The 12,161-nt window shown below is 40.3% G+C and overlaps 1 protein-coding gene across 1 annotated transcript in view; it reads right to left on the bottom strand.

The window, feature by feature from the left end:
• Positions 1 to 1,960: 1,960 nt before the first annotated feature.
• The window catches only part of LOC143376598 (soluble guanylate cyclase 89Db), a 29,207-nt gene continuing 19,006 nt past the window's right edge, over positions 1,961 to 12,161 (bottom strand). Inside the window, exons 13-20 of the mRNA XM_076827089.1 lie at positions 12,025 to 12,040; positions 9,406 to 9,412; positions 5,667 to 5,790; positions 4,796 to 4,955; positions 3,821 to 4,023; positions 2,892 to 3,097; positions 2,472 to 2,529; positions 1,961 to 2,388 (exon numbers count right to left, since the gene is read on the bottom strand). Of these exons, the coding sequence (XP_076683204.1) occupies positions 2,258 to 2,388; positions 2,472 to 2,529; positions 2,892 to 3,097; positions 3,821 to 4,023; positions 4,796 to 4,955; positions 5,667 to 5,790; positions 9,406 to 9,412; positions 12,025 to 12,040 (905 nt within the window). The 3' untranslated portion in view covers positions 1,961 to 2,257. The remainder of the gene's footprint in view (positions 2,389 to 2,471; positions 2,530 to 2,891; positions 3,098 to 3,820; positions 4,024 to 4,795; positions 4,956 to 5,666; positions 5,791 to 9,405; positions 9,413 to 12,024; positions 12,041 to 12,161) is intronic.

Raw genomic sequence — 12,161 nt, 5'->3', positions numbered from 1 at the left:
TTTCTCTCAGAAAATTTTGGATTTAGAGCACTTAGGTGCCCTAGTGGAGATGTTTCCCAGCATGCATTGAAAACTTAGAGCCCATTACTGCTCTATATAAGTTTAGAACCCTCGAGTGTCCTAGTGACGATTTTTCTCACAAAAATTTTGGATTTAGAGCACTTAGGTGCCCTAGTGGAGATGTTTCCCAACAACCATTGAAAACTTAGAGCCCTCTACTGCTCTATGTAAGTTTAGAGCTCTTGGCTGCCCTAGTTGTGACATTTCACAGAAACGTTGGGAATTTAAGCCCTTGGATGTATGCCAACTTTTCCCAGCAAACGTTGACAATCCAGTTCTCGTGTTTCATTCTTTATAACTTTCCCCAGTAGGAGTTAAGGACTTAGTATTTCAAGAGTTCCAATGATAACAGAGTCTGATTGCTCAAAAAACTGCGCATTAAATATCTGAATCTTATTGGTGATCGTGAGTACAGTGGCAGTACTCGTCTTGCAGTGTCTCCTCGAAGGAGCCCGTGTCAAAAACATCTGCCCATCGATTCGTCCCACCCACTCTGCCCAAATGGAGACACGCTTTCGGTGACTCTTTCGAAAAAATTTCTCTTTTACTGGCCAGCCGGACCGGCGAGAACGTGGACCTGCTCGCCTTTGACAAATGAAACTGCCCTGGGTCGACGGAACGACACCGTCGAAGACACGCCTTCTCACCGAAGGGGTTTTATTAAAAAAGTTCGTCGCTGCACGAAATATAGTTTCAGAGTGTCACAGTTGCCCCGAGCGCGTGTCGACCCGTCACGTGCCCCTCATGACATGCGACACCAGTTCTGCTTCTCCCAATTATGTTCAGTGTTCCTTTAATCCAGCAATTCCTGAGAGTTTCGTCGAATCTGTTACTACGTTTCGTGACCTTTTCGAAATGAGACCACCGAACCAGTTTAATCTTTGTTAAATTCGTTGCGTGAACTTAGAAGAGGGGGCATGGATTCAAATTGATAGAGCTATCACCTAGTTCGTGTAAATTTTAAACAGGGTGTTGAAAATGATAATATACAATTATTCGGTGCGATAGTATATTATTATTTATTCTTTGCCATTACGTAGAGTCACAGTTTATTGACAATTTAAATAATAGCTCAATTAAATATTACAATTAGTGGCTTCAGTTGCTGGTGCGACTATAGTGTCACGTAACATCAACGAATCTATTTTGCTTCATTTAGAAAGGGGGACGATAAATGAATGGGTAACATGAAAATGTGTGGCATTAATTGCCATTGGATTTTCCTACACTTTTTATTACCAGAACAAGCTTTCCCTTTTTTTTCGTAGCAGGGCGTTACAGCAGAGAAGAGCACTTCGTTTGATACGAATTTGAAGAACCACTTTTCCTGTTTCAATTCGGGAAGGATCAGGAGCCGATGGTAACGGTCTGGAGGTTTCACTAACCCACATTCACCGTTGAAAGCAAAACGTTCCTGACCCGGTTTCCGTTATTGCCCGTTCATCTCGATCGAGGACTGCTGTTTATCTAACATCGTTCCGTGATGTCCACCTTTCTTACAGAGCCGACTTTTCGGCCACCGTTACTTTCTACCGGTTCCCCCGTGGCCGGTGTTTTCTCATAATTTTTCCACGTTTAAAAAGAAGGTCGACACTTCAGTCGCCGTTCGAGCTGAGAATCAAATTTACAGCTGGAAATCTGCATATTCTGTCTTCAATTCGCAATTACCATTTCAATTATTCTGTTAAATTTGCAAAGTCAAGTTAATCGCTCATGTTTGTAGGTAAACCAATTTCTTTATTTTGCTTACGAATGAACTTTGTTGTCACATTGAAATTGACTTTTGCATTAATTAGTGAGAAGTAAATTTAATAAACAAATGTCTGACGAATAATACCGCGATGTTGCATAAACTCGTAGGACGTTGGAACTCAAGACAATTGGCAAACATATTCTTTATTGAACAATCGTTTTCAAGAGAAGTACGACATCGTGGGAAGTCGAGACTCCTTTATGTACAGAGGACTAGATTACCTTAGATAGGTGCAACGAGCTAAATATTAAAATAAATAAGTGATAAATCGATGGTGGGTAGCTCGCGAATATTTACAGGCATATCGAAACATGAGAGCTTGCGATGAAATAGACTATCGTATGTACTTTAAGTTAATACTGATCGTACTGGTTTGCGGAGACAGCTTAATAGAATTAAATGGTAAGTTTCTTAGATAACGAACAGGATCAGAAGTTAGCGAAGTCAGTGGCGAGGGGGTGGACATACGCATTCGCCATCGAGGTGGTCTTTCAGCCAGCCGAGGTAATTGGTCAGCTTTGTGTAAATTCCTGGGAAGTTCGGCCTTGCGCAACCGCGACCCCATGAAATGATTCCTGCGCAAAAGATAATATTAAACACTTACCCCGCAGTTCCTGCGCCGCACTTTCTATAGTAAAGACTGTTTCTTCGAGTTTACCTATCACTTCCAGGTGCCCGTATGTTCCTTTCACGTGTAAAGGGCCACCGCTGTCACCCTTCAAGCAAAGTACCATTTTAATCGCAGGAGAGCACTGCCTTAAGGAGGTTTTGGAAGCTGGTCAGTGTGAGTCCATTAGCATTAAAATCAAGATTTACAGTGTTTGTCCTCTGAATAATTTTGTCTAAATTCTGTGGTCAATATAAGTACCGCCAATTATTCTTTACGTATGAAAGTAGTGACGTAATTTCGTAGTGATATTTTCAGGGAAAGTTGAACTTACACTGATAGGCTTCTGAACCCTCCAATTAACTGCGCTACAAATCTACGAGTACCTACTATTATTTGTAATTGTTTGAACGAGTCAACATGTTAAAAATTATATAAATCAGACGATGCAGAGGGATGAGAAATACTCACAAAGCAAGCGTCAAGTTCGCCTTCCAGATAACCAGCGCAGAACATGTTCTCGGTGATTCGATTCTTCTGGTACCCTGCTTGATCGCACTCTTCCTGAGATAAAATTGGAAGGTTCACTTTCCTCAGTTCCTCGCTGACAGGTGCGTTCTCGCTAGTTCGACCCCAACCAACCACCGTGGCCGTTGCTCCTGTGTAGTCGATGGCTTCTGCAAAAGCACGTCGTATTTTATTCTGCTGCTAAACTGTACGTAATCGTACCAGAAAAAATGCTATTCGTACATTAAGGTATAATAAACATACAGTAAAAAGTTCAGCATAAAAATCTTTCATTAAGCCCGTGAAAAAAAATACTGAAGAAAGTTAAAAAAATTGCGTGTCACAGTAAGAACTTAAACTGCGAAGTAGATTGGGACGTTTGTGGTCAGACAACTTTCTGCTACAGTGGCGTTGATCAGTAAATATTAAGACAGCTGCTGTATTTGCACTTTTCACTGCCTTTATCCTTTGGTTTTAATTTGAAATACCAAATAAAGTGAAATTTGTTAGAATTCTTCAATAAACTTGCAATGATTTTCACAATTCTTCTTATTCACTTCTGAGCACATAGCAAACTGATTGTTGGGTGATGTTAGCTGTCCGGAAATCTCTTTTTTTAATACACCTGCTTGTACTTTTATCAGAAAAGTAGGAAAGGTCGTAGCTAGCTAAAGAAATTACTTTGAATAAAAAAACATTAATATATTTTTACTTTTAATAATGATTTTTGTTCAATGATCTGATATTTAGATATTTCTGTGTTTATGTTTGTCTCTATGTTAAAGTTTTTCTTGCTGAACTAACCAAACATATTATTATAAATTGTGTAATGCAAAATGTGCTCTACTTGTTGATTTTAATTTTTTGTAACTTTTAAAGTGGAAAATACTTACTGTCTTCAGGTAAGCAGGCGGTACGAACAACTCCATTCACATCCACCGGTCGATCCATCTCGATGATAGCGATATCGTTGTTGAAGGTGTACGAGTGAAAGTTTTCGTGGAGAGTGACTGACTTAATTCGACGAATTATGGAGTTTTGATTCCCATTAGGGCGATTGTCAGCTAAGACAAGCTTAATGCTTTTTGTGTCGAATCTGGAACAGGTGCAATGCTCCTATAGAGATGTTTAATAGTATTTCATCTTACTACATCATGGAAAATTATACTAGAATCTGTAACAGAATTTTGTAGAGAAATTTTTTGTGGAAAAACGTTGATCTTAAAGAAAAGTCACCATTCACTTTCACTGTTTACTGTCTCGAGCTTCAGATTTAAATGGATGAATTAAAGTTAAAGAAACAGATGCAACTAAAGGTGTTTTAAGGTCATCGCAAATATTCTGTAGGTACTAGAAATATATTCACAGAAGGAGAATTAAAGTATCCATTAGTAACTGCAGTTAATTTATTTTGTTTTACAGCAGGTAAGAAAAAAGTCTCTTTACATTTCGCATTAATAAAACCAGTGGTAAAATAAAGCAAGATTTTACTCGAAGAATATTCAAATTTTTCTGGAAATCTAAAAGGCTAAGTCTAAAATGCACTTTACTTTGTTGCATGATTAAAAAATAAATAATAAAATTAAAAATTTGAAAATCTAAAAGCCTGTTTTCTGGAGGGTAAGCAGGTTCCTAGATTTACTTAAATTTAACTGATTTCTCTAAAGTGGGGGTGGACACTGGACAAGGATGGATAGCTTTAAATAACATTAGAATAACTGCAAAGAATCTTTTATATTACGCTGCATTTTCAGCAAAATTTCTCGTCGACAAAATCCCATTAATATTATCGCGAATTTAATACCTGAAAAATGAATTTCTAGAATTCCTTTTACCCGGCTGGGAATATTCCTCGTGCCAATACTCACCCTTCCATGCAATGGGCTGCTGTAAGCACGTGCCTTCGAGTGATTAAACTGCCCGCGCAATAAAATGTGCCCTGTTTGCTCATGCTAACTATCCAGGGGTACTCGTAAACGCTGGCCACGTTTCCACCAACGATCCTTATTTTCCTGCCCACCCCGCAAACTGCAACAGATGCGTGCGAATTCGTACCGTGGTAGGATAAAAGGTACAGTATCCAGAAGGGATATAGCGAGGTCGTAAAAACTGCGAGAGTTCCAAAGTTTACAGCTTCGAGGTTTCCGAATGAAAGGTTTGGCATTTTTGGGGAGATAAGGTTTCCACAGCTCTTGCTCTAAAACTTCAAACTTTGCGATTCCAGGACTTTTACGACCGCGCTATATGCCTTCTAGGTATGGTACCTAGGGAGTCCCAAAGTTTACAGCACTGAGGTTTCGGAACGAGAGGTTCGGTATTTTTCTGAGGGTGTAAGGTTTTCAGATTTTTTCTGCCAAAACCTCGAAGCTGTAACTTGCATAATAACGAGCTACACTACTGTAATATTTACATCGGAGTATTTTTATCAAAAAGAATTTGTAAAATAATAAATTCTGCGCTCGTGGATAAATCGTAGTGTGAGTGGTTAAGTTTTCCCATTTCTCCGTATCGTGTATCATTAATAATGCAAATTAATTAGAGATTTATGAACTACCGATAGCATTCTCATCTCCGTAAATTTGTTTAAAGCAGAAAGCTGAACAGAATGTTCGCATGCGCGGTTACATCATCTCCTCTTCTTTCCTCGAACAAAACGGCAGTTTGGAAAAGAATCGGGACACTTGTGTCGCGAATGGCACTTGCGCAGCTGATTGCTCTTATTCTAGCTTTCTTAGTTACCACAGTTGTCGCAGACGTTCGGTCTCTTTGAATGAATCGAGGGCGATGAATTGAAATCAATATAAGACTCTTCGTCTATCGGCCTGAGATCGTCGAACCCCGCATTCGTGATATTATAGTGCACCTGAGCGTTCGATGTGGGCTGATTCTGTCTGCCGTTCGGTGACACCTGAAAAACAAAGGAAAAAGAAAAGTGACAAAACCATAATTGCAGTAACAGGTAGTGGTAATAGTAGAAGCATAATTTTGAATTTTGAAAAGAACTGTAGGCCTCGAAGTATGAAATATTGAAAGGAAATGCTGTTCAAGTAAATTTATTACAAGAATTGAGGATGATTACAGCACTACACCGCGCAAGCTAGGTAAATTTCGAAACTCTACTGTAGTACTCAAAATTGAGGGACTCAGTTAAAAAATTCTGTCAATTTTTAAACTTGTTGCAATAAAATTCTGGAATGATTAATTCCCTACTAATTTTTGCAATTTTAAAAAATTCCCAACACGTCAGCAATTCGAGAAATATTTTTAACAAATTTTTGGCACGCGTAGATAAAAAGTTTCGCCAGAACTGATATAGTGTAATCCCACCACCTTATAATATAATCGCAAAACGGTGGCACGTGCCTATTTCCCACTGGGCTCCTCAATTTTTAATTATCGAAAGATTGACAAAACCTCCCACTACTATTCACATTCTTATATCACACCTAAACTTCCCAAAGTCTTCAAACGCCCCTTTTCATGCAACCTCAGTGCGTTCATTCATCTTCCTCTCATCCCTTGAGTAGCTAACCAGGGACCACCCTCGGAAAAGTATTTAGTAGTCAACTAAATAACTAAATAAAGTAACTGTCCACCAAACACCCTTAACTAAATTAAGTGTATAACCCACGCAACAGCTACAATTACACACTACTTTCCTCCAACCCCCTTTTCCACCAACAGGCCCACGAAAACATCATCTCCAAACCTGATCCCTGGACATCCCCCAAGAAAGAAGCTACCGATCGATTTAAACGCGGAAAACCGAAGTGGACGATTAAAATCGACCACTTGCGATCCAAGCCACCGCCTCTCGCCAGGTGCAGAAGAAAGGAAGATCCGTAAGACTCACCACCCGCGGTAGCGCGTAGGCGCAGCAGCCTATCCAAAGTAAGATGGTGAGTTTGCATCGCATTGTCGGCGGGGTACGTTGCACGGCGTGGCTTCGTGGGTGTCGCGTAGCAGCGTGGAAGATTCGCTGGCAGGCAGGTGGAGCAAGGCAGGATCCTCCGATCTGGTGCACGCGATGTCCGTGGCCCGTGCAGCTGCCTATGGCCAGGGCGTGAAATGTCTAAAAGTACCGTGACCGTTTTGCCGTTTTATAGTAAATTATAACTATCGAGGGAGCGTGGCCGCGCTCCCCGGTGGGGATCGTCAGCCTTGAGTGGTGCGTTTGCATTGGCAGATGTTGCATGTGACAGCGTTTAAATCAGCCGCGGAGGTCCGTGTACGCGGCGTTAGTCTTCGTCTGTACAGACAGTTGCCCACAGATACAATCAGCGAAAAGCTAATGTCCGTGTGGCGCGAGCGGCGCGAGGCGAGGCTGTGCTGGTCGCAATCAAGCATCGACCACCAACAACGACCAATGTCAACACGGGCCACCCACTCCTCCGCCTCCGCCGGGTCGACGGGCCCTTCGCGCCCGTGTCCTTCCTTCCTTCCTTTCGGAGGTCCCAGCGGACTGGATCAATGTCAGCGGTTTCGTCAGAGGAAAGCCTCCGCGCCTCCCGCGGTCCTCTTCTGCCCCATTGTCTTCGTCGGGCGCTGCCTGGGACTCACGGGGGCCCGCGGACGTCCATGAAAGGGGGGGGGGGGCGGGGTCGATTTGTCAGAGGAATTGCTTCTTCGGGCAGGAATATTTTTGTGGACTCGATGGTGCGAGGCTGAATTTCGTTGGGAGTATTGGCAGTGGTATTGAATGTGTGATGAAGAGTTCGTTTTATTTTTTAGGATTAGTGGTTGGTTGTTTTTAGGATTATGCTTTTGTTAGTTGTTGCTATGTAGATATAAGGTCTGAGGTCCTGAGAGAGACTTTGGGGGACGTATTTGGGACCTGCAGGTTCTGTAAGTCTGGGACGTTTGAAGGGACTTTTGAGGAACTTAAATGGGACCTGGAGGTTCTGTAAGTCTTGGACGTTTGAAGGGACTTTGAGGAACTTAATTGGGACCTGGAGGTTCTGTAAGTCTTGGACGTTTGAAGGGACTTTGAGGAACTTAATTGGGACCTGGAGGTTCTGTAAGTCTTGGACGTTTGAAGGGACTTTGAGGAACTTAATTGGGACCTGGAGGTTCTGTAAGTCTTGGACGTTTGAAGGGACTTTGAGGAACTTAATTGGGACCTGGAGGTTCTGTAAGTCTTGGACGTTTGAAGGGACTAGAATTTCTTTGGAGACTTGAAAATGATGGAATGACTTTATAATCATATGTGATTATAAAAGGGACTTACACTGGTGTTCAGAAGTATTAGGACACCTGCTATGTGTGGAATAATTTTGGAAAATATTGCAAATTTATTAAAGAAGTCTAACAAGTTTCACTTTATTTGGTATTTTAAAATAAAAGCAGTGGAAAGTCTCTGTACCAAATATAACATTTTGTGCAAATATAGCAGGGGCCTTAATACTTATTGACTGCAGTGCAGCTGTTTTAAATGACGCTACGTATTTAGAAGGCATTAAAACATTCAGTTTCTGTTAAAATTAGAACAAAGAGGTATCAAGTGTTCTTATTTTAATATTACAATATTAAATTCTTTACTGTGATGGATGTTCTCTAAATTGCATCCAGTAGGTATCCAAGGAATTTAAATCTGAGTATACGTGTGAGTGGATGTTTCCTTTCCATCTCCTTCAATCTCCACGCGCAATCAATTACGAAATCCAAGCAAGCACCTAGACTTTCAGAGCTTTCAGAAAAAACTCTAACAGCTTCCCATTAAGATCTGATAAAATTTGCAATATAAATTCAAATCTGTAGTCGAAACAAATCTGCGCTTTCCAGAAACAAGGCCCATTATCTATACTTGAAACTTAACTCCGCTAACGAACTTTACGATATGAAAGACTTCCTTTATGAAATGAATTATGCATCGTTCGCATTATCCCTTCGACGGTGTAGAAGAACTTTCAGATTAAACGGAGGCAAAGGTTCTCTCGGGTCCATGGAACAGTTTCGCTCGAGGCGTAGGCAGTGAGCGTTTTAGTAGAGGTTCTAAGAAGTTTGTGGCACCACGGTAATATTACTGGTGGGTTACCATTGCGGTTGAAATGGGGTCAATGTAACAGTGGCTCGCCCTTGCCTTCAGATTCGTAAGGCTAAGGCAAACATCTAACTAGGTACAGAGGAAACGATCGCTCCGCTGCTTTTTACACGTTGCTCCAATCCTCTGTAGGGATTTTGTAATACCACTGGGACTAACGATGCTTCATGTTCAGCTAATTACTCATCATGTTTTATTCAGAGCTAGGCATGCATGTAAATACTGTATCACAAATTGGACATAGTGTTTGGGGATCACAAGAATTCTCAGGCTTGTGAAGTGACTTAACATTTATATTAATGAAATATATGTCGTTCTTTTAATTTAGGAATAATAAAGAAGTTCAGAGAATCATAAGAATTATAATACTTTATTTAATAGTTTAGAGGGGGGAGCTCCTATTATAAGAAGAAAAACTTTCATTGCCACACGAAGGACCAAATTTCTGTTTATGGTTTATCTTTTTAGCCGATTATTTTGTGATCGACATAAGGATAGAAATATTCTAATTTTGGTTAATATTGATGACTGGACAAGCATATTCCTTAAAATTATATTTTAAGACATTTATTACCTCTCATAACTGAACCTTGCGATTTAACACGTCGAGCTTCGCACATTGTAATTGTCGTTTACAATTTACTCAACATTCCATTTATCTAATAATGGTCCCTGAGAGGGAGTGTACTTAAAACTTACAAGGTCCCAGAGCTAGTTACTATCGAGGTAATTAGTCGGCTGAATCATTCTCTTTATCTTATGTAAGTTTGCTTTATCATAAGTAAATTCACTCTTGGTTAGCTTAATCGTTGAATCATTCGAGGTGAATAACAATTATCTCCCACTCAAAAATCTTGCTTCTACATTACTCGAAATTCGGCTGGTTCAATTCAAGAAAATTCCACGTCCGCAGAGAGGAGTCAACGATTCTTGCTTTCACTGGGAGTAAATTTCCGACGCTAATGCAAATTGTGAAGTGTTCCCGATTTTTACAGCGTAATTTGCTCGTCACTGTTGATCGTTAACGATCCTCATTGTTCCCCTTCGATTTCGCCATAATTGGTACGCGCAAATTGGCATACCGTTACGTCCAATATTCCGCGTGGAGAAGACCGATGGCATTTTAGGTCACGTTTCGCTTATAACGAGGTTCCAGTCATCTTACTGCTGAAATTTATTGCTTTCGTGAGAAGCTGCACCCCCCTCGCAGGGTGTCGATGCAACCAGCTCCGCGCGTTTCGAAGTGGCGGACATGCGAGTACGCGCAGTTTTACAGGGACAAAAATCGTGGTAAAAGGCACTTGTTGTTTGGGTGCTACTGCAAAATGAGTGACGAGATGATCGCTGATGTCGACGAAAGTATTGGGTAATTTATGCGCATCGTCTGCTTCTTTCATCGGCTACCTCGTTTCCAAGCGCGTGTATTGGATTTAATGTCAGTTCACAGTATAAAGTTTAATACGCCGGTTCTTGATTTATAGTGACACGCTTACTGGTTCTTTAATTTGTTTACTGAGAAATTGGAGATCGTAAGGATTGGGGATGTTTAAGGAAATTTCCCTTCCACTGTAGATAGGTTTGGAATTAAATGTCTTCTGGGAAGGAAGATGTCGTGTTTGATTTGTTATACTCTCGTGCTGAAGTTTTCTAAAGGAAACGTTTAAGGGACATAATTACCACTCTTTATTCATGGAGAAGATGTGAAAACATAGGTGTCGACACTCTGGTCAAAATAATCTACTATAAATTTCGCCACAAGTAAACACATATTTTGAAATTATCATGTCTTTTTAATTTACTTGACACTTAAATTGTATTACTACCGTTTAAGTAGCCCATAAATCACATCGACCATAGATTTGATGAAACAATCAAACACATTTTGATAATCTGATTACAGCGTTGACGAATAAAACCTGTCCTCAGCTGATGTGGGCAGATGTTTTATGGGCTATTACAGTAATCCACTTGAGGCTTATCTTGTCCGTGAAAAAAGCCTGAAATCGTGGTGACGATCTGACCCTGGCGATAAGCGTAAATAAGGCAGGGCCCCTGATAACGTTAGTCATACATCCAAACAATAAAGCAATGTCCCACCCGCATGAGGGTGCTGTGACCCATATACCTTGACCCACTGTCGCGGGTTACAGGTGAGATACACTCGTCTGTCCTACATCAGCTTATCTTGTTCTCCCGGCATTAACTAGAACTTTGATAAGTCGACTTACATAAAACTGCTGTCGGTGAATCTCGTATAAACGAGCGATGAACAATTGACCATAAACTCTGTCATCCTTCCAGCAGCCATGTCTACAGTGCTGCTCCTAAGTATTAGGACACCTGCTGTATTTGCAGAAAATTTGATATTTGGGACAGATTGAATACTTTACACTGTTTTTAATTTAAAATACTAAATAAATATAATTTGTTAGAGGTCTTTAATTTCGCGACGTTTCGAATAACGTCCAGTTACTACCGTCTTATATATTTCTTCCTTACAGTTGGATTAACATTTGATAGTAAATACATTAATATTCGAGTAATTCGAGTAATTCGAATATTTACGAGTAACACGAGTAAATCGAATACGTACGAGTAACTCGAGTAATTCGAATACGTACGAGTAAGTCGAGTAATTCGAATACTTACGAGTAAGTCGAGTAATTCGAGTAATTCGAGTAATTCGAATATTTACGAGTAACTCGAGTAATTCGAATATTTACGAGTAACTCGAGTAATTCGAATATTTACGAGTAACTCGAGCAATTCGAATATTTACGAACAACTCAAAAGTGGGAGATCTGTTTGAATATATTCGAGTAATTCGATAATTTTCAAGCTAAGGAATATTCGAGCCATGTGTATTTTTGAAATAGCTCGCATTTTTTTCAAACAGTTCGTTTTAACTCGTTTAAACAATCTATCTTTAACATCATTAATAGCTGACTAATGCTGTGAGTCTGAAATCTCTAATGCATGGTAGGCTTTCCTCCATGCCTCCCTTCTGTGCTTGCTTCCTCTTATACTTTGTTAATCATGTTCGCTTCGTGTGCTCACTTCATTTTGTTCTTTTCTTCAATTTTGTATCAAAGGGCTTCCGTTAATAAAACGATTCTACTTATTATTATTATTTTAAGTTTGTCCCGGAAAATTCAAAGCCTCGATTCAACTCGAGCAGTCGAACCGAGTTCAGC

This window comes from Andrena cerasifolii, chromosome 14 (genome assembly GCF_050908995.1).
Source record: "Andrena cerasifolii isolate SP2316 chromosome 14, iyAndCera1_principal, whole genome shotgun sequence".
NCBI classification, from domain to species: Eukaryota; Metazoa; Arthropoda; class Insecta; order Hymenoptera; family Andrenidae; genus Andrena; species Andrena cerasifolii.
Note: the sequence above shows the minus strand (reverse complement) of the source record. Positions and strands in the feature narration are given on the sequence as shown.